Source organism: Sitodiplosis mosellana, unplaced genomic scaffold, assembly GCF_009176505.1.
Source record: "Sitodiplosis mosellana isolate CC-2019 unplaced genomic scaffold, AAFC_SMos_1.0 Smas_scaffold_6150, whole genome shotgun sequence".
NCBI classification, from domain to species: Eukaryota; Metazoa; Arthropoda; class Insecta; order Diptera; family Cecidomyiidae; genus Sitodiplosis; species Sitodiplosis mosellana.
In genome coordinates this window covers 2,619,379-2,643,621 of record NW_022601391.1, presented here as the reverse complement: position 1 = coordinate 2,643,621, position 24,243 = coordinate 2,619,379, and the positions used below count along the sequence as shown (strand labels likewise).

Below are 24,243 nucleotides of genomic sequence, written 5' to 3'. Positions count from 1 at the left end.
AGCCGGAGAGCGCATACACCTATGTAAATCATACACATCTGCATGCACTCTCTGACTATACATGCGACGACGTTGCGCTAATTACGGCATTAGCCGAATTAGTCGCGACGTCATGCGCATCCACTCAGTCACAACACAACCTTCAACCAAAGAACAATGAATAAAGAGTTTATATCCAAACACATCAAACAACTGTGTTTATTTCATCAATACATCATGCTCCTTCCATCACTATAGTATTAAAGCCATTTCGCTTACCTGGACTATTTTCGTCATTTCTTGTATGTCTATAACGCCATTGCCGTCAACGTCGTACATTCTAAATGCCCATTTCAGTTTTTCTTCAGGTGTACCGCTTGAGGTAACATCGATCGCCAGTAGAAATTCCTGCAAATACAGAGAAAATAGTTTTTTTTAATTTTATTCGTTTAGTCATTGAAAACAGAGAGAAAGAACAAAAGAGAGAGAGGCGAAGATAAATAGTGGAATGTAGAACAGAATGAACAGATGGACACTGTCCAGTGTCCATCCAATAGACATGGTCGACGAGTGGATGAAATGCATTTGAGAAAATGCCGTGCGAAAATGCTGGTTAATTATTTTGAAACACTCAAATCGGCACATTTATCAATCATTCATTCCGGATGAGTGTTTGAGACATTGTCATTAATCAAAACAATTGATTTGAATGGTTCAGCACGTGCGGCAGCAGTTTCAGTCCTGAGAACAAAGAGGAATAGTGTTCAAATTGCAATGGATTATCGGGATAATGTAGCGATTGCCGCAAATTGGCTTGCAGTACGTATTCACTTTAAATTGATGGGAAATAAACCACAACACACACCATTGTGTGCTTTTAATATGATTCCATGCAATTTTCCAATTTAATAGCTATTGTGAAATAAGACCAACAAAAATTTTACACTAGTTAGCCACTATTATAGTGCCTAAATATCCATACCCGATAAGTGGAACAATTAAAACCAAACATTAGCATTAATCCGCATCCACAGTAAATGCGTAAATGAAGAATGAACGTGGAAAAACGCGGTAGGCAATGATAATATGGTGCGTGGTTTATCTACGAGTGTGAATGATGATCCAAAGCTTTGTTTTCGGTGTTTGCTTTGCCAAACATATTACAATGCCCAGATTTTCCTACATCACCGACACCAGACATTTTGCGTGTGCGTATTTGATTTATGTTTACACATATAGTTGGAACCTTCATAATAGATGGTTTTCATATCCTTCTATCACGATTTCTTTGTGGCTGTACAACGATAATTTCTCCGCCTAGTCGCCAGAAGTACTACTATAAAATCACTAGACACTATGAATTCGGTTGACGTTAGGCATTTTCCGAGATATCCGTATATACACTCGATTTTCTTTGTTTTGGTCGGGTTTTAGCAATCAACATAAATTAGGAAATTCCCGTTCGCGCATACTATCCAAAGTCTAACTTACTCCAACTCCTGTTCACTTTTCCTGTTTCCCTGTTTCCCTCTGGCCGACACGTGCAAATACAAATAATTTTGAGATCCGATTTTTACGTGAGCAAATAAATGAGTCAGTGAATCTGTGCATCGATTTTTTACCGATTCAAATATATCCAACACGCAAAGCAACAGCTCTCTTCACCAACCATACCATTCACAATGTTATTTTTGACAGATGAAACAATCATGCGGCTTTCAACGCTTTGTCGCTATAGAATAAAGGACGGTTTCTCGTGAACGACATTAGCGGTGTTCTTCTGTGCCTCGAATATTTTCAAGGCCAACGTATTATTAAGAAATTATTATTTTCTTTTACAGATTTTTGGCATGAAGTTGTCTTCATCTTCTGTAATTGATTCATTTGAACTAAATATTCAGAAATGAAATCAGTCCACACTAAATTTCAAATGTATTTCCTTATCGTAAAAGGAAGAAAAAAATTTCCATGTTTTTTTTCGTCAACTGTTCAGATGGCGTTACGGGGATTTCGCCTTTGACTATCCGGCCATTTCCGAGTGGTGTTGTTGCTCTTCACCGAAGGGAGAATTTGATAAAACCGGGCAGAAAAGGTGTAAATTATGTAATACCGCACCGAAAATTGATGGCGTATAAGGCATTCGGACATATTTGTGAGAGTGTGACAGGGTTGGGGCAGCAAAAATCCATTTCTGTTCAGCAGTAAAATGCGAGGGACAACGCACACTGCAGCAACAAATCCCATGACGGTATACAGCCGCCGCAGCAGTAGCAGTATCCGAAAGAGGGGGAGTGAGTGAAAAATAACACATCGGTAGATTCACCTTTGAATTATTGATTTCTTCAGCTTTTCTCTTCGCTTTTAATATGCATAAGATTCGGACAAACGCAAACTTTATGCGAAGTCTCAACTGTTGGTACCGTATATTTTCACATTCCGGAATTTACGCATGTAAAATATCGCAATCTAAATTTTTTATTTCGTTCCCCATATGCCTTTTGAGTATTATGTGTACCTATGCTGGTTCCATTTTCTGTTCTAACGCATTACTCGCCCTTTTTCTGTGTGCACTCGTTGGATGTACGACTAACAGGGTAAAAAATAACTGCAACTCACAAATCACAGTTAATGAGTCAATGTCTCTATCGATTGTATCGGCCAGTGTGACATGAATTTTGAACGTTTCCATGTTAATTTGTTGGAAAATACTTGATAGCATATTCACACGACCTTGAACTAGTTTGATGTAGACCATAGAACATGACGTTCACGTGTTTCATTGTTTGCACAAAATAAAATTGGCTGAAGTTTTAAATAGAATCATTTTGATGATATTTATGCAGACGAACAGGCGCAATTGAAATAATTATAAGAGTATGAAATCAATAGCAATGGTTTAAGTAGAAAAAGAGCAACATCCACGTATATTCAGTACATTCAATCTGCGATAAATAATGTGTATTTCATTTGTTGACGAATCGTGCACCATAAGAGATTGTTGAACGTTTGCAATGACTTAACGATCAAAATTTACTTGAAATTTTGATAATGAACTAACACAATACAAACAAAGGCTAGCCACTGTATGTGAATGGTCGTGTATACTATTCGTTTGTATTGTGATTTCTGCACAGAACTGATGACAGTGCGTGTGCGTGTGTTAATATATCACTTTGCAATAGCCGCTTGAACATTTGCAATGCTACACATTGAAAGCAAATTCGACAATTTGAATTTCTGAAATATTTCGTTTCAATAATAATGTTTTGACGCATGGATTTTTTTTTTCATATAGCTGGGATTAAATATTAATCCTTTTGGATTTTTTAGCTAAAGAATCCCAATGGATTAAATTCTAATCCCATTGGAATTACAGTGTAGCTGGTGCGAAGAACAAGACAAAATGAAATAATAACAAAATGATTACTGAATGTCATGTCCATGCAAAAAACAAAATTTCCCATTTGGTATTTTGGTTGCGACTGAGTCAGTTACTCATTCATTTTTCTAATTTCAGAGCAAGCATGTTGCTAAATGGATTGAAACATTGAGATGAGAGCACCAGCTCTAAAAATATAATACTATTTCTTTGGAAGTACAAAAAAAACTCCCGCTTGTGATGTAGATTGAAACCACAGATATAAAAAGCAATAATAACAACAACAACAACACCACCACAAATGCCAGTAGCAACACTAACAAACGGAAAATTATAATTATAATTCGCGATACTTATGAGAATAATTAAAGGAAAATCGCCCGCTTTTTTTGGTATATATAGCATTCACTAGCATGAACCATAAATGAAGAGAAGCATTAATAATTGTTTGCGACTCATTCGTGCCAGTCTGGCCAATGGCTTTGTGTGCACGTTAAATGATTTTTCCACCAAATCAGATGGATGATGATGGTGTTAGTTTTTCCATTCACGCGTACACATCACTATCCTATGGTCATAATGGGCTCTGGTGTACTAACAGTCTAACACTTTAGCGCTCGGCTGTTCAAAACTTCTCTCTCTCTCTCTCTCTCTCTCTCTCACACACACACACACATTAAACACCAAATCATTGATTTTGAATGTTTTCGACTTGAATTATTGTACATTGACCATAGCTCGTCGCCTTCGCTCCAAACCGAAAGCGACGGAAGAAAGTGTAACGATAGCATCTCAACAATGTTGTGAAAACTCTTGCTTAATTATCCAAGTTTGACTATCAACAATATATTATATTATATATCTTTATGTAGTATTTCGTTCAGATACTGAACGAAACAACACACTTCGGCCATTGTAGTTGATGACGGCTTCTGCCGTTCGGTTCGAACAAAGTTCATCGAAGAGAATTTAACATTGTTGGGAACGAGAGGTAGCGCGATGTACTTATGGGATTGAAAATTTCGTGTTCGAAGTGAAGAAATGTTGTCTTTTTTATTGATTGAGAGGCAATTGCTGAATCAATTATATGGAAACTGAAACAGCTTCCATTGAGAGCGTGCGAAGGAATCTGGCATCAAATTCATTTGAAATGTGCAAGACACACGTCGAAACCGATGATTACACAGTTTACGACGAGTGACATTAGGCAATCGTGTGATCAAATAAATTACATCAGAATTAGTACAACATAGTAATAATTGAGACCGAGCAATCAGTTTCAAACGGAACAGAGAAAAATGGGAACGTGCAAGAGAAATGTGCACGTCTTTTGGCACACGTTAAGTTAACAACTTTTTGTTCAGTAAGTTGACATACACACGTCCCTGAATGCATATCACTGCTATAACAATAAGGTATGATCATTGCCTCTAGTGACTACCAGTCAACTAATTATGACACAAATGTAATACGAAAAAAAGGGAACCAAACGTCGTAATAGTTTGCCTAGGTAGGAACGGCATTTGCGTTTCGTGTAGAACTGTCACTTGGTCCGTGTTCGTGCGTCGTATCGTTGGTTGAGCAATGAATATGTGTGATGTGCGTCTTGTATAATTTTCCAATATCAACGCGCATGCATTGGCTGCTACGTGTTGAAGTAATATTTGGCCATTTACCAAATGACTATCAGTGTTTAGTTACACAACCCCACTCTCCGTCGTCTGTTAATGATTCGAACGATACAAGCCAATAATAAATATTTCCGGCATGCAGAGATTTATTAAATAGTTCACGAATCGAATGGATAAATTTGCTCCATAAATCAGGAACTCATTGCAATTAAGTAACAAAATGGGATTACTTTCCAGCATTTATATTGGCCACGCACTTCTGTCTCGAAAATGAAAATCACATTCGTTTTAATTATTCATTGATAATTGCATTTGGATCGCTCCCCTGCGATAATGTTCGAATGGTTTTAATAATCGATATTGATTCGATTCGATCGAATTATTGCAATCACTGTGATAGACATTGTCGCGAAAAGATCTACAATCCATTTTTCTACATTTGCTATTGACATTTTGAATCAAACAAATGCTTTTGTAATGAATATGCGGTCAAGTTTTCTCGGCTTATAAACAAAACCAATATGCTTCGTTATATGGTTAAGGGATTGTGCTTCTTCTCGGACCATTCGTAACTAAGGTAAACGCAAACATTGGAAAATACCGAACATGCTGTGAAGCCGTCTAGGAATTTGCCATGATTTTATTTACAAATGAATATGTCATAGTCCATAAGCACACAGCCGGTGCGTTCGCCTCTGATACATATATTTTTTCTCATTCAAATGGCATTTGTTTTATCCATCCAGTGAGCCATAAAAGGCGTACTAAAGTTATATATTAAGTGTGTGTGTGCGACTGATTCGAACGAATAGCAACTTTTGGAACCCATAAGAAGCGAAAAGTTTGTAATCACGTTCTTTTTTCAGTGACTTGCTTGGAACCACATCAAGTATATTAGATTAAAAGCGCACCAAACCGACGAAATGAAGAAGTTTTCAGCAGGCAGTGCTTCGGAACAGCGTCGGAAGGAAGCAAAGAAGGGAAAGAGGGAGAGAGAGAGAGAGAGAGAGAGAGAGGGTAACAGCTGCGTGAATGTTGCTGTTTTATGCTTTGTTCTCTGTTTCATTTCATCGATGATTGCGTTCGGGGTGTCTCCGTGCACGCTCAACTTAATCGCTATTTTATTGATAACAAAAAATAAAGTCCAGCACATTTACAATGAATGTTATTGTGCCATTTAACTGCGTGAAACAAAAGTTTTTTTTTATCAGTCAGCAACGGATACGATAATATAATTTCAACGCACGAGCAACGTTGACGAAAAAGTTCGGACAACACTAGCTATATTACACCAAAAAAAATTTCTTTTTTCTTCGCCAGAACGATGGTATAATGTTCATGTTCAAGCAAAATAACATTCTGCCCATTCGATAAATATCTATAATAAGAACCATTTCATTTCACCATATCCACAAAATTGCTCATTGGTGTTTTGTGAAAGGTATTTCAGCTCGCCATGAAAATAGTATTTCAATCGCCGCTAAAAATTTGAAAGCCACCAGCAAAGGAGCGCCAAAAATGCATTCGAGTCGTGTGCGACCAATGGCGGCGGGTGAGGTTTTAGACACCTACCTCGACTCACTTTCATTTCATACATATCAGGCAATGGCGTTTTCCTTTTTTCCACTTGAAATGCGAATAAATTCCGTTTTATGGCAAGTATTTCTACATGCTTTTCATTTGGGTCTTAATTACACTATTTCAACATTTTCGATGTATAGGTGATTTTCAAGGTGTATGAACTCGTTTAACGTTTTCCAAACGCGTTTTCCCCCCTTCCGTTCCAATCGTCCAGTATTTTCATATTTACAAATCCGGTGCGTGTGTGTGTAAGTGTTTTTTTTTCTATTTGTCCATTATTACAATTTCTGGCTAGTTTGATTTCAGTTTTATCGCTTTTCATAGCATTCTTCGGAGGTATACGCTTTTGATTCGCTACTTTCACTATTATTTTGTCGCTAAACGTTTAAATATTATCGGATGCATATTAATGGGAATGTATATGTTTATACATACAAGTATAAAATATTATTTAATTTCCAAACTGGAGTTTTGATCACCTGGCAAAAACAACACACATTCAAACTGTGAATGAAAAAAGGCCATTTCGAATATGCCGCTTATTTAATTATTTACTATGTACGTATGCTAATATAATATGAATAAATTTCCCTTGTGCTACATATATGGTCCTGTTAGTTTTCAATTTGAAATTGTTGTGCCGGGAGCTTGGGCGATACTTTTGAATTTATGCTTGTGTTCGTTTCCAATTATACGTCACCAGGCGTTTTTCCACGTTTTTAACTTTTCAAGTTAAACAATCAAGAATAGGTTTTCGTTTATATTCATTATAATTTTTTGAATTATTTCCTTAATTACTCCATTCCATTTTATACAAAAAAGAACATTGGATGGATTTTTGAAACGTATGTAAAGAGGACATTATTTTAATGCATCGCTTCCGTTGCTTCTCAATATTCATGGGAATTTTATCGATTGAAAATCTGTTGATTATTTTGGTAAAATATGATAGCATGAGCTGAAATAACCGAATCGAATTGAATTGAAATCATATCCAATTTTAAAACTGCTTGATATTAATGATTGCGTAAAATAACATCAACGACCATTAGACAATGTAACACACAATAATTCTATTTTTTTTTTCGAGGCTTTCTCATCCACTTAATTCGAATTCCCGTGCCGATATATCCACGAATTGAAATGTGAACGAGCGCACAATGTTGATGTAATTACTGAACCGAAATGAAATTTGCATAGTTGAAATCGTGCAGCAGAGCGCGCACACGCACCAAAAATTACCAATGCAAACGAGCTCTTAGCATGCGATTCGATTCGATTCGATAAACCACTTGACAATAATGTGTTTCGCATTTTCATTTTACCATTTGTGCGAGCTGTAATTCTGAAACGTGAATTGAGTTGACGCATCATACGCTACCGTTGATTTACTTAATCGTCTGGAGATTTGGTGTTTCACGGAACAAGATAAAGAAAAAAATCGATAATTTTTCATTTTCATCTCGGTTCTATTTGTCTCACGTGTTTGTTTCGTTCATCGAAGCATCAAAATCGAGACTGCATTGGATCGTTTGTAGTTCGTTGAAAAGCTCTAAAATCCAGAATGCAATAACGATGAAAATGAGCATCTACAGTGAACACAAAATGAAAGTTTCATTCTACGTATGCTCTGGTTATACTTAGAATAGCGAAAACATGGAAATAGAATTTGAGCAATGATAAAAGGATCCGGATCATTGACATTTCAATGATGTAGAGGCCTCCACATATGCATCAAACAAGATGCATTAAATGTCAAAAAAAATATATTTATATAATATGTATGATGTAGCCTAGCCTTAGCTGATTTACAGGTAAATTTTTCAACACTTTTACCCGTATCGTAATGTCAACTGATACTCAAACTACCCATGTACATATGGCAGATAGATAACATTACTCACACTTTGTGATATGCATGCAATTGCAACCAACAGAGCGCAGCAATAGCAAGAAATCTGTGAAAATATTTTTGATGTATCCGGATATCCTTTTAGATACGTATATGTTGAGTCAATATTCAATTGCCACAGAATCAAAAGCCCACGTGGATTGCAAGACTCATAGCATGTGAAAAATTGTGCTTTAAATGAGTGCCTCTGCTATCGAAACTCCAGCTCCTTTTCTATTTCCATTTAGCCTCGCGTAAGCTCTCCGCATTCAGAAAGTCAAAGTGCTACGTACTCGCAAATCCGTTAAAATATGAACTCTGTTCTGAAAATTTTTCCAGATCTGTACGAGTCATTTCGCTATTCGGTCGGTCGGTCGTGTGCGGTGCCCGATTCATAGCCATTTCATCTTGATTCGATGTAATGTTACGTTTGTGAGCGAGAGCTTACAGTAAAAACACCTCAGCACCTTCAGGATTATAAGTGTTGTGGACCATTTGCTTGGTTTAGTTCGAGATACTGCTATTTAAAAGTATAACACTTATAAATAAAACATGCAAAAATGCCGATTCCGTTAATGCTTTGGTTTTATTTTTGTTTTAGTTGGAGTCATTTCGTCTTTATGTTCATCATTTCCATTTGGTTTTCCCTGTGCGCGTATTTTGTAGGTTACGCGAATGATTGCAAAGATGGGAGCGAAGAATAAGAGAACGCTCTAGCGAATGAACGAGACAAAAGAGGCAGACCTAACCCAGATAGAACGTCGATCGATTTGTAGCAAATATAAGTGTATCTCAAAACTTTCTCTCATTTTTGAGCACATGCAAAAAGGATCTCTCTCTGCATAAAATGTGGATGTGTGTGTATACCTGTTATAGTACAACAGCTACGTGTTCCGCTTGAAAACCTAAGCGCTACCACTTGACGCTGTGCTGTGTATGCGCAATAAATATACAATTTAAATAGAATTTTTCAAATGAAATTGCATTATTCATTCGATCTTTTCTATTTTGTTGTCATTCTGTCTGTGTTGATGGTGCTATTGCTGTTGCTATGCCGTTATCGTCGACTTATTGCTATAGTCACAATTGCAATCGTTCTCCCTCTCTCTCCCTATCGCTTAGTATTTAAATCTTATGTTTGTGGTTTATATTTCCAAGTGAAAATTTCTGCTGTCAGCAGAAGCAATTGATGTGACTAACGCTCATATGAAATTCGTTCGAGTGAAACGTAAATGGTTTCATGTATATTTTCAAATTCTTCAGGCCAAAATGGCATTTGCCGAAAGGAAAATGGATGGAAAGGAAACATACATCACCAACGAAAAACCCAAATGTTTATTTGCACATTTTGATAATTTATTTTACAATGGAGCACAGCTACCAAATAGAATTGGCATACATATATTTTAAATTCATTATCCTGACCGAATTTGCACACGAACTTCTTATTTTCACATTCAATTCAGCATAAAATCCATCTATATGGGCAATCAAACGTTTCTTGAATATGAATACCGTATGGAATGTCTCTATTTTAAACGAACGAAATAACAGTGAAGAAATCAACACTAACAATAACATTATTTGCAAAGTAGAGTGCGTCCATATAGCACCAGTCTGACGCACGCACGTAGTGCAAAGAGCACGGTCGTGGACGCACTTACGTCAAACATTGCCGTTGAAATGTGTGGCGCTGTTCGTTTGACAGCTACTGGATGAGACTATCGGTGTGGAAGAAACGTACATCCAGTGTCGTATACATGTTTATTAGGGAATCCGAATTTAATTCGGCATAAACTCCAATCTGTCCATTCGAGAGGTCGACCAAAAAATATTCGGACTGAATGAAAATTGTGTTCGAAAGACTTACCTTAAAATCAATATAGCCATTTTTGTCCATATCAAATGTTCTGAATACGTGATCGCAAAATTCTTCCGCATTACCAGATGGGAAAAACATTTTGTACATATCCACGAATTTGGCTGGAGTTAAACGACCGTTGGGACAATCTTGCTGCAAATTGATGAACGAAGAAACCGCACATGGAACGATAGTTGAAAAAAAAAATGTCTTTAAATTTGAATATTAAAATGAATGCTATGATGTGGAAACATGGAAAATTTAAATAAAAAAAGCAGGTGACACATGTGACATAAAGTTTGTTTGGTCAGTGGACGGTATACAGTGCTTTTTCGACGGCCATTTATATCTATTTATTTAAATTAGAAAGATAATACTAGGCATTAATTAGCATTTTGATGCTTGCATTTCATAGGAAATCTAATTCGATTCAGTTTGAATGAAGTCACGCATAGTCGAACACAATAAATTTATCTCATGTGGCAGTACCAACTCAAATTAAATTCGCTCAATGAACATATCAGCCATGTCAATTTCGATTTCCATCGATATTACAGGTCCACTGAAAATCCATTCATATTGTCACTTGCATATCGACTGTATGTATTGAACAAGAGACGTGATCTGCATGCGTTTAATCGAAAATACATGTAAATTTTAAAAAATTAGCATGTTATTAACTGGAATTGACAAGTCTATAGGTTTACACCATAATATCGACTTTAATATGTCTATCAACATCATGAAGGGGACCATTTTGCATCCAATGCATTTAAATCATGAAGTGATTGGCCTCAGAAGAACAGATAAACTTCACGTAACATATTTCTAGCGCATTTCACTGAGTTATCTAAAAACGAATTTGTATTAGTTAATAGGTTCAAGTTCATTTTATCCACATAGGAATGAAGTCAGCGCAAAAAATATATTTAATAAATATGTACAAACAGTACAGACAAATATTTGTTGTGATGGAACTTTAAACTTTATTTCAGATAGTATGTTGTACTTAACATTCCACATAACGTTTCAGTTAAAGTTTTATATGTATCAACAAACTAAAAGCAAGTGAAGCCAAACTTGAAAAGTAAAACCGAGTATAACATTCTACGCCAAGTCCAATTTCCATTTATATGTCCAGCTGTTCAAAATGCGTAGCTGTAACAAACAAGCGAGTGGAAAGAATAAAGTAATTTTCATAACAGTTTCGTTTATTTCATGATTTGCTGTCTATAATTACGCCACGTTGTGCACTATGTCTGTCAGGGGGTAAGCCACTATTGATGAACCAGAATAAGTAGTAAAATTTCCATTGTACGCGGAGGGCAAAAGCTGTATAGCACGGGTAGCTTTTGAAAAAGCGGCCTTCATTCTCATTTAATTTCGTTTACAGCGTGGCGCACTCGAAGTGTAACTTTTTTGTTTTTTGATATCTTTGATTGCTCTAAAGGCATGAAATGTTGTAAAATGATTAAAATTTTAGAATCAGCATCCAGATTTCAATTTCAATTTCATTGGATCGAGTTATGAGTTCCTACGATTCAACAACATGCGCCCTGCACGAACGTGGGTGTTTGGAATTAGTTCTTATTCTGGCATATATTCTTATATAGTCTTTACATTGAGATAACCCATGTTTTGTATTTTTGTGGGCTAACAGTGCCTTGCAATATGCTTTGGGAATGAAAGTCTTTGGAAATCTTCTTCATTTAATTCGACAGCCAATAGTCGACCAAAATGAGCTCCAAAAAGTTGTTTTTTTTCACCGAAGCATGGCTTTCTTCCAGTATGGGTTAAATTCAAGTATTTTATTGGAATCTTTTGGAACAATTATTGCCTAGTTTGTATTCAAAGAGCTCCGATCTTCACCCCAGCCTCGATGACGTCACATGATGTCACTTATTTTGGGGTCAGAATGGAGAAAATTGCGAGGAAATCCAATAATTCGGAATTATCACAGTTCCGACCTTCAAAAGGAGTTATACATGGGTGATAGTGGTCCAATAAAGACTGAAATTCTTTTATAATATTCTACGAACTAGAATCTAATCACTTTCATGGTGTGTGGTTATCCAAACTATATTAATAATATTAAAATTTTCTCAAATCTACCACTTCCGTGCAAACACATTTAAAAAAAATGGTGAACGTGAGGGCATAACTCGATCCAGGGCAACTGAAAATGAAACCTGAAAGCTGATTCTAAGATTTTTATTATTTTCCAACATTTCTTTTCTTTAGAGCAATAAAAAGTATCAAAAAACAAAAAAGTTATAATCTTTTGTATTAGTTCCACTTAGTGTTGGCCGTCGAACACTTTCGAACACTTGTTCGACCGTTCGAAAGCATTTAAAAAAATTGTTTTGTTCGTTCGTTCGTTCGAAAGTTTTGTAAAAAATTATTTTGTTCGTTCGTTCGTTCGAAAAGTTGAAAATTATTTTTTTTGCTCGTTCGTTCGTTCGAAATTTATGAAAAAAAAAATGTTGTTCGTTCGTTCGTTCGGAAATTGCTATGTTCGACCGTTAGGATTTTTACATTTCAAATACATAAGAAGCAATTTTGATTTCTTTGGGTAAGACTGAAGGTACAACGTAATTACCGGTGTTATTACTGAGTAATACCACTGGTAATAATTATTATCGATATTATTACCGATTAATAAGTAATTACTAAGATGATAGTTATTACCGATTGTTACCGAGTACATACTTAAGCTTAAGTACAAAGTTTAATTAAGTACTTAACGGTAATAATCGGTCATAACTATCATCTTAGTAATTACTTATTAATCGGTAATAAGATCGATAATAATTATTACCAGTGGTATTACTCAGTAATTACACCGGTAATTACGTTGTACCTTCAGTCTTACCCAAAGAAATCAAAATTGTATTTGCTTCCTATGTATTTCAAATGTAAAAATCCCAACGGTCGAACATAGCAATTTCCGAACGAACGAACGAGCAACATTTTTTTTTTCATAAATTTCGAACGAACGAACGAGCAAAAAAAATAATTTTCAACTTTTCGAACGAACGAACGAACAAAATAATTTTTTACAAAACTTTCGAACGAACGAACGAACAAAACAATTTTTTTTTATATTGTCGAACGGTCGAACGAACGTTCGAAGCCAACACTAGTTCCACTCTAGGGGAATATCACGCTTAAATTATTTCAAATATTTCAAAAAAATCCAATTTATCTCTAAGAATCTGTCAAGCACCGGTTCGGACATAGAAATATGTTTACCTAGATGTTCTATACTGTATAAATATGCAAAGCATAGACGCATACGGACGACCGTGCGACGAACGTAACACTTCGAGTGCGCCACCCTGTAATATGATCCGCATATCGTGGAGACGCATGGATCTTGAAAGGACCAGTTAATTTAAAATTTTGGTTGGATGGAAAGGCTATCAAGGATCTATGAAAAGATAAAAAAAAATTAAAAGATATCTATCTTCAAGGATCTATGGTTTGATCGCCTACGGATACCGATTTCTGCAATCACTTTAGTCACTTAGCACATGATATACACTGAAAAATTTTATGAGTGAATTCTCTACGAATTTTATTGGTACAATGTACGAAGTATTCGTAGCATATTTTTCATACGAATGTATTCGTGAAATGAAACTAATGAAAGACGTACTATATACGAATATATTCTTACAATGTACAAACTGCATTCGTAATAATTTTTTTTTGACTAATATGAGTAAATTGCACGAATTTATGCGTACATTCTACTTATGAAATGCGTAAATTTCACTGAACCTTAAGATTTCCGAACGTCGACTGTAGTAGTGATTTACCCCGTTGTGCCAATATTCTATTTCTTTTCAACGGCATGGCTTTTTTACTCCCTATTTTATAATTAGGTTTTATGGAATTCGTTTTCATAATTTATTTTCCATTTATTTATTAAAGTGACAATAATATGACATGTTCCGTCGTCTGAGCTGAACAATTTGAGCAACAGAACCAAATAGCCAGTGCTACAATGAATACCGTTTTAAACGGAACGATAATAAGTATTGAACATATAAATTAGCAAAAGTGGAGAATGTGATGCGGTTTTTTTCGGTGTATGTGTGTTAGTCTATGGTATTGGTGCGCGCCAATGGCTTGTTAATTTACTTCTTTTCATCCATTTAGCTTTTTATTTTCACTTCATGGCGAATAGTGTCGATGTATATGAGCGAAACCAAGCCAAGCCCTTTGGAAAATTACCGATCGCTCCACAAAATTGAAATTTGACATGACAGCAACGTTGACTAACTTTTTTTTTTCGTTCTCCTTTACGTTTTGTGCATACATTCTCACACATAGTGTTTTATATTTTTTGGGTAGTATTTTTTTTCCTACTGTTGCAATTTTCGAACGTTGACAAAGTCAATCTTTGTTCTGTTCTAATGATTATTATCGGATGACAATTACATTTGGTTGAGTTACATTATGCGAAATGAAAATGTGATGTGTTCACTTCTAATGGGAAAATCCGACTGTGGTGATTCGGAACGCCCGAACTTGAAATGAAAATACAAAAGAATTGCTTCTGTTATCATTTCAAAGAGTTATAGTTTTCGAACAATTAAAACTTGATGATATGATGTATGTCATATCCAAAATTTTGACTATCACCGAAAGAACTGCTTATGAACGATAGGTAATAAAAAGTTTAAGTATAAAGCAAATGGCGCAAACCATGCCGCTCTCTTGCACTTTGTGTTCGTTGATGCAAGAGATAGAGATTAGAGAACCCTAAGAAAAAGAACCCAAAGTAAATATAGACCAAAGTTTCGTTCCAAAGGTTGATTGTAGAAGTTCAAGTCTTTTTTTTCTTATTAAAAATATTGCGATGCGAACAAACGAAGGTTAAATTCAAATATAATTGTACGATTGTTCTGTGTAATTTGCAACCATATTCGTCATATTCATTTAATATGAGAAGGAAAAAAAGAAAGAAGAAATACATTGTTCACTTAAACCAAAAGTCACACACAAAGCAAAGCTTTTGACGGAGTTTTCGTTAGCTTTTAACAAAAGAATTTAAGTGCTATTTTCAACATTAATAATGAAGTATGCAGTTGTACGATGTCAAAGTCCTTTTTCAACAAACTTTATTTTATTCCTTTCTTTTCTCGACTTCTTCCCTGAATCATCATCACTTTGATCACAATTTGATGGAATATGTTTCGAAGTGTCTTTTGTTTTTTTATACCATACACATAACAGTAATGATTCAAGTGTGTTGTTCCCCCAAAATTGGCTGCATTGCATTGTTCATTTCAAGATTGCGTGTAAAAATAAACACTTTTTGGTATAACCTGCATATATTGTGTGTATTCACTTTTATAAAATCCAACTCGTGGATACTCGCTAGGGGGTAGACACGGGAATTTCAGATTTGAACAGATTTTAGAAGATCCATGCGTATATTCATGCTAAGATTCATGAAGATTGATTGACATTTGATAGATGTATGGTTTTTCGAGTCTTTCATGACGTTTTTCGGATATTTAGGACGATTTCAGTTTTTTTCTACAGTGTCCAGCCCCTTATCGACTTGATTAGACCATTTGTGCAGCTATTTTGCTTAGTCGTATTTTGGTGTGTAGTTGATAGACATGAATTTTAACATTGGTATCATCTCTACACGAATGTCCCTTGTTTGTTAAATTTTCTCTAGTAGTTGTTGTAATCATCGAATACTCAAATAGCTTATAAATTTTAACCATTTAGTTTTGCATTACCAGGACAATGCATATGGAGAATTTTATGTTTTTCTTCTCTTTTCTTCGAAACAAATTTGTCTATCATTCCTTATGAACAGTTACAGTTTGTGTAGAGACAATGCTAGAATATATGCTGTTTTGTTTGTTAACGCAGAAAAATCAAGAGAACAAAAATACGCTTCCAACAGTTGCTAATATTTTCAAATTGCGTGTGTTCTAAATTGGAATTTCTATTTCACTAATAGCGTCTATCCTCTCAGCACATACATCAGGTGTTGCTGCTTAGGTTTTGTCCAAAGAAATGCAACACTTGAGCTCGTACCACTATTGCATTTATACTACTCTCCGTATACACAATTAATGCAGTGGAATGTGATTTATATTTGCGAAGAGAGTTTAAGTAAGATGCAAGCGACTGCCATTCGCCCATAGCGGATGCAATGTACGTTAATGGAAAAGAACCGTGGAAAATACCGTGAAAAATGTCTACGTTATTAATTGTAGTTGGTTGTACTCACTTTGAACCCTTTGTACCATTCTTTGATTGTCACCTCATCGTAGCGTGTGTGTGATTTTAAGAACTCCATATCTTCTTTTGTAAGACGATCTTTACTTCCTAAGCAACCCATTCTGTAAAGAAAACGGGGAAAACGAAATAAATTAGTCGCTATTCATTTTAACTTCAGTCACATTTTAATGCTGCAGAGCAATTATTCAAGAGTGTCAAATTCATTTTTCAAACAAGCTCCACCGCTCACTCGCTATCATCGACCCTGGCTCTCCGGCAAATGTTTGCGTTACACATTTTATAGTACGGTCATGGTGAGTGAGAACGGAGTCTTGAATTATAGATGGTTGGATAAAGTGTTTATCATTTGTTTTGATAAGCCTTATTTGGCTCGGCTCGGCTTGGCGTGATGCCGAACCGATGCCAGTTCGGGCTTTTTTGCCGTCGTTCGTCGAGTGACGTTCGAAATACAGTGAACGAAAAAAAAGAATTCAAATTAACCTAATTGGATTTTTTGTTTTTACATAACGCACACTCGTACAATATGCATTTAAAAATATAAATCATCATTAAAAGTAGTTGACATGGATAGAATGATAAAAGAGGAGAGAGAGAAAAAACTTAAAAACTTTGAGTTATTAAAATCAGTATATTTCATTTCAATTGTTGCAGATTTTATACTTTTTTCTCTTTATATCGACACATTCCACCTTGATTGAGAGTTAAAGTGACGCGCGATTTATGTTAATTATTTGTTACACACAAAATGGAAAAGTTTTCCATGCACACTTTATTTGCATCAGAACAAAACGATGGCAGGGAGGGAGAAGTTGCAATGAAGAAGAAGAAAAAACCATCAACAAGCAATTATTTTAGAAAAGGACATTTAAAAAGGCTAGAAACGCTGTAGTTGAAAATGCAAAAGCAGACGTAGAAATGACGAATGACATAATTTCTAAATGCACTCGACGTAAAAGCCAAATTAACACAAAGAAGGGAAAAAAGCGTTCAAGCTTTTACACAATTAATAGCACCACTGGAAATGCACAGCCGTAGCACAATGAATCAGTAAAATGGTAATAGAACATTTGTCGGTGTGCATGTTGATCTTGTTTTTTTTCGATTCTATTTTATTCTTCTCCTCCTCCTCCTCCTCCTCCTACAATGTGCTCACTCATATCGCTCACCCCGTTTTTATTTCTGTTCTCCGCAGTCAAAATACCAAACAATAAACTAACTAAATGAACACAAATTGTAATCACTGGAGCTGATGTGTTGTCATACTTTTTGTATGTATGCTTGAGTCGGCGTGCTAAGCACCCTTTTTCAGCACTACATGAAATGCAGAGCCATTGTCGTCGCGATTTTACCTCACGCTTTTAGAGGGCTCATCAGATCACATAGAATTAATGTGACTTGCTCAAAGTGAGTGGAATTGAACTTAATGGTACAGAGAGAATTTTAAATTTGATGGAGTCGAAAGTTAAGGTAGAATTATCCATGTTTTGTTATATATTTCATTTTGTGTAAAATTCATGCGAACACAAAATTGTTGTGGTTTCACAAGCGAATAAATTTTTAGCAAGAAACATTAAACTCACTCACATCCGATTCGAATTGGCACTCATACTTACTCAGTTGATTTTTCATTAAGCGTGCGTTTAAGCCCATAAATGAAACTGAAAGGAATCGAACGAGTAACACTTCTCAATAAATGATATATTGGGAGTGTAAATTAATTCGTGCGGTTTTTTTTTTTAAATTTAAGCTTTATTTCGAAAAAATGTTTATACATTCAATGTTCAAACTATTGTCCATTGCTAGACACTTTCACATTCTGCCATCTTTCTGGCAACTTATGGATTCCATCCCGGAAAAAACGTACCGGCTTGGCGGCCAAAAACGTGTCAAGCCAATTTTTGATTCCTTGAACTGAAGTGAAGCGTGTTCCGGTGAGGGCATTCTGCATGGATCGAAACAAGTGGTAGTCGGAAGGAGCAAGGTCTGGGCTATAAGGGGGTGGGGTAAAACATGCCATCCGACGTTCTCCACGTAATTTTTGACCGGTTGAGTGCGATGAGGCCGAGCATTGTCTTCATGGAATATTATGGGCTCGTGTCTGGTCGCATATTCCGGCCGTTTTGCTTTGGTTGCTGCGTTCAATTTGATCAATTGTCGTCGATAGCGTTCACCATTGATGGTTTCACCAGGTTTTAGCAGCTCATAGTAGAGCACTCCCTTCTGATCCCACCAAATAGAGAGCATTACCTTGAAGCCATGGATATTTGGCTTGGCGGTCGATGTTGATGCATGGTCGGGCTTATCCCACGATTTTTTTCGTTTTGGATTATCGTAGTGGATCCATTTTTCATCACCAGTAACAATTTGATGCAAAAACGACCTTTTTTTGAAGCGTTCAAGCAACATTTCTGACATACAAAATCGACGTTCGACGTCTCTTGGCTTCAATTCGTATGGTACCCAATTTCCTTGCTTTTGGATCATTCCCAGATTATGCAAACGATTTGCAATGGTTGAGCGATCAACTCCCAATGAATCTGCAAGTTCTTCTTGCGTTTGGCACGAATCTTGATCGAGTAATGCCTCCAATTCTTTATCTCTAAACTTTTTTGGCTGTCCGGGCCGCTCCTCGTCTTCCAAGCCAAAATCACCACTTTTAAATCGTGCAAACCACTTTTGACACGTTCGATCAGCTAGATCATGGTCACCATAAATTTCCACTAAAATTCGATGACTTCCGGCTGCACTTTTCTTCATCATAAAACAATGAAGAAGAACGCCCCGTAAAAACACTTTATCTGGCACGAAATTCGACATTGCCAATTGAATAAAAAATGTTATTGTTTACGCTTCAATCAAATGATTTAACTCGATTTTCATTCTCAATATATGGACATTAAACCACATTTCTTTCTACTCTTTCTTCCTGCCCTTTTTTTATTTGTGACTTTTCAAATGCACCTCATTTCTCGCTATAATACGCAATTAGTGTCCACCAATACAAATACAGCCGTAGAATGTTGGCCAGATTCGTGCTGATAGGTCGAATAAAAGATGGATTATCTTTGTCGTAATCATGCTGCGTTGTCACGTAATCAATTCCGAAAAGGCCGTGTATGCGTTCGCCTCATTTACAATGCGAAATGGGTGTGTGATGGGCCAATCTTGCCGACGTCCAAACTGACTTCTGCATCTATTCTTTTGATTAGAAGTGGAAATCAGCTCACGCTAAAGCTGATAATATTCTTCTGTTCCAAATATCATGCTGTCGTTGATTGGTTTTTGGCGATGAACGAATGAATGTGAACTATGTTGGGCTCACAAATTTTAGCTGCGAGTTTTCGATTTATATAATGGCCCAGGGCTGGAATTCTAAGTCATTCCACCAAAATCATTCGAAATTATTTTTTTTTTTGTACATAAGACCATATTGGAGTGAAAGAGAGAGATTCCACTATTTTTCTGCACTCCACCGGAATTATTTCTCACACAATCTACTCTTCCTTGAGTTATCGGAATAATTCCGGTGGAATGCAGAAAAATAGTGGAATCTCTCTCTTTCACTCCAATATGGCTTATGTACGAAAAAAATAATTCCGAACGATTTTGGTGAATGACTTAGAATTCCACCCCAGTACAACGTATAGCTGCATATATAAAGTGTGATTGATGAGACAATCAGAATCACAAGCTGGTGCAATTTGGTGATGAGCTTGATTACCGAAAATGCTTTGCCTTGATATAAAAATGGATATGTAACTAGATTTACCAGAACCACCCACCCTCCCCCAAATATAATAACATATTATCGAAATAGCCGAAAGGGCAATCACATAGCCATGTCATCATATTCGTCAAAAACAAAAACCAAATTCGAAAAGCCTAAATATTTTGAACAGTAGCGGTAATGTATGATGATTGGCACTTATACAAGTTTATTGACAGCTAAAGTCCAAAGGCTGGATGGATGGCTTGGTTTTGATTATTTTGACCATTGGTTGAACATTCTATGTGATTCGACACGGTGTACATATAGGGAATGTTGTCATGGTAATAAATAATGGTTCGGTGCGCTTTGAAACGCCGAGAGGCATTTATCTAGAAGTATGTAGAAAGAGATTGAGGTGCAATCTCCATGATCAAATATAAACCTCAACGCTAAGTCAGCGAAAATGTATTTTAAATAGCTTCAAGTGCTTAATCGATCGACTTTAATCACTGGCTTTCATCACTCGCTACTACTCGTATGTGCAACAGTCTTTCCATACACACACACACACACACACACACACTCATTTTCGTGTGTGATAACTTGTTTAATGTGATGTGTATCTTCGTTTCGTCTAGCAACGACAAAAGATAAATTGAACTCTACAGATATATAGAATAGACAAGATGTATCATGTATGAATAACTGTGAAAATAAGTTGACAGGAATATTTATTTCAGAAAAGTAATAGTTTATTACGTGTGCCATCCCAATTAAAGTTGCTTCAATTTTTATGGCATGGATTGTAGTATCACTTTTGGTGAGAGTTTTAAAATGTCATCAACTTATTCCCAGTGCTTCACATGCGGTACATACATCATATACTCATACGACAATAGTCCGCTGCGGGCAATCTATGTCACATTTCAATCGAACAAAAACAGATGATATTTCTATAGAAACTGAATATCCATCGAATTGCCCATATACACTCATAGGAGTTGGATGAAAGGTTCGAAAATCAAATAGCCGCTTGTTTGCACAACAAATTTGTTCGCATTCAGCAGCATTTGAAATAATTAAATATGTGTGTAGAGTAAGGTGGTTGTGTTTGTCGGGCAAATGATTGCAATTCCGAATTTGGTACAACACACATAGAAAACCCTATATAATGTGAACTCAATGTTGCCTGCTGACACATCGGTCAGGTATCATCGTTGGTTTGGACGTGCTCACACAAGCATCTAGCACTACTAAAACTGCGTATTTGTGTAATTTTTTTTTCGTGCGCTTGAATGTGTGTGTTCAATAAACATAAACAGCGACGATTGCAGTAAAACTCGTAAATTGAATGAAATATATTTTCAGGATGCACTATGTTTACTGATGCAGTATGGTACCAATGGAAAATCATCATACTCCATGTTACAACATACGGTACACGTTTACGTGGAAAATGCACGTTCCACGGTAATGCCGAATCGAATTTTATTGCACCGTGTTTTTTCGTTGTTGTTTTTTTTTGTTTAACCGTGTGTTTAGGTGCGCATTGGCAGCAGCACGATTTTGAATACGCGTCAATTTTCTGTTTGGTATTGATTCTACGCTATATTCCAAAATATTTGCTCTGTCAACTCAATTTCGCTTCAATAAATATAATAAGTTTGATGCGGTACACATTTTTTTCTCACTCCGAAATTGCGATGCCATTTCATGAAACTCAATTAGCATCTTGAGCTGATTAAACATCTTAATAGGTGCTATCCCATGTAAGGGTAAATCAAGACTGGATCAGTTTGTGGACGCAGTGGGCTTTTTTCTGGCAAAATCTACATTTTTGATGGTGCGACCGAATGGCAAGTGTCATTTCAACGGATTTGTTTAAGCCATTCTCAAAGCGAATATGCGTTCATATGCTGTGTAATATATTTCCATTCATTGTTTTTAGGCAGATGCTGCTACCCCATTATTGGATTTTGACGCTATTTTTGGCAGCAATCGAATTATATTTTCACAATAGACTGATGTTATATTTGTTGATGTTCTTATTGTTCTTTTCCTTCACAGAACTGCACATAGCATATCTAAACTGGTCGTCGTAATTCTATTACGCACTTTTCATTGGAGAAAATTAATCGCATACGAAAGAATGAATAGCAGTGCCATACGAAGAAAAAAGGAAAGAAAGAAAGAAAACGATGATAGGAGCGCGAAGCACGTCGCCCAAATGGATCATAACATGACAGCAGAAGGCGTTTATGTGCCGTCAGTTTATGCAATCGAATATTATGTATATATTACCTATATACACAACGGAATGGTTCATAATGTGATACTTTTTTTTATCATAATTTAATCAAAGGAACTTGTAAATAAATTGAAGCTATTAAGTCGGTACGTCGCCAGGCTGTCATGATAGCATTTACAGTTTAAGAATTTGAATCCTAGCAACTGTTTCGATATGTTCGTCACGAAATATCAAGATGGCTGGCGTGACATCCAAAGTGTGTGTACACAGAGATCCGGTACATACAAAAACGTTGAATTGGCAAAAACTCGGCATTTCATAAATAGAGAAACCGAATTGAAGAACAAAAAAAAAAACATTTGAATGAAAAATATTTTAGCCATTGAACCACATGATTTCTCATGGATATTGGAATCATTTTGCGATGGAACACTTACAGCATATTACAGTCGGAATACACTCCCAAACGTTACAAATCGGATTAATCTAAAACCAACCATTTCTTCCCAATTTCATGTGTTTTTTCATTCTTTTTTTGTTTGTCTCTTTCTATTTAATTTCGTGATAGTACGATATGTGTGGAATGCTCAAATATTTTTAAAGCTTCCATTCACTCGGCGTATTTGAGATACGCCACACCAATTTTATGGAGAGTTTTCAATCTTTTTCTTTCTTCTTTGCTTTCTTTGCAGAATGGTCTACATGCGTGTTTGTAAGTCATAATTTTCACTGTTAGTCGGAGAACAAAGTACAAATTCTCAATATAAAACGAATCAAAAACTTAAAGGGAGCCACTCTTCTCGGTTCATTGCCAAACATTTCGATGGATGAAAATGCCATTCACTTGGCGAAATGTTTTTCAACGACAACAACAACAACAACAAGAACACAGTTAATGGAATGGTTCGTTGGCCGTTTCAACGATTTCTTTCTCCTCCCCTCCTTGCTCTTATTCAAAGACGGTCGTAAAATAAATCCACACAACCGTCCGTTGTCACGTCATCCTAAAAAAAAGAACATTATCTGACGCTTTAGAAGAATTCAAAATTTTCTTAAACGAAACACCCAGATGTAGCATCACACCATCAAACAGCCAACGCATAGATGTACACTGAATGCAACACGAATGGAACTGGAATTTATATAGAGAACTTTCATTTGTCGAAAATGAGTTGGAGTCATCATTTGCAGTGGCCCATGCGATCGTCAATACTGACACATGTATACGGAATATCTATACTGTAGAGAAATTAGCGCAAATCAGTGCCTGAATTGGCTGAATTGGTAACATATTGCTTGTATAAAAACAAAAAGTCCCATCAACAATAATACTTCCGTTCGAAGTTATTTATGAAGATATCCGTTTGATAACTTGTGTTTTAATAAATGACTATTGGCATGCTATGGCCATGCGATGATTTTCACATATCGTCGGCTTGTTTGCACTTGGTATATCTTCATGGTTGATCGTGGTTGAGCGGCGCGAGCTATATGGGAGTGGCTGTGGCAAAATTAAGCATACAATCATACAAATGAATCGGCGAAACAAGTCATCGATGTAATCAAGCGTCAAACACAATCATTTGAAAATTTGTGCATTGGATGTGCGTGTGAATTAATTAAAATTTTGTATTGTGTTGAATGTTTGAGTGCTATTAGTATTATTGTTTCACTACTGTTTCGTTTTCCAT

The 24,243-nt window shown here is 36.1% G+C and overlaps 1 protein-coding gene across 20 annotated transcripts in view; it reads right to left on the bottom strand.

Moving 5' to 3' along the window:
- LOC129574234 (neuronal calcium sensor 2) overlaps window positions 1-24,243 on the bottom strand; it is a 94,528-nt gene that overhangs the window by 24,377 nt on the left and 45,908 nt on the right. For all 20 annotated transcript variants that reach the window (XM_055455906.1, XM_055455905.1, XM_055455908.1 and 17 more), the window contains 3 exons: window positions 16,585-16,696; window positions 10,332-10,475; window positions 259-387 (listed from right to left, as the gene is read on the bottom strand). In XM_055455906.1, coding sequence (XP_055311881.1) covers window positions 259-387; window positions 10,332-10,475; window positions 16,585-16,696 — 385 coding nt within the window. The remainder of the gene's footprint in view (window positions 1-258; window positions 388-10,331; window positions 10,476-16,584; window positions 16,697-24,243) is intronic.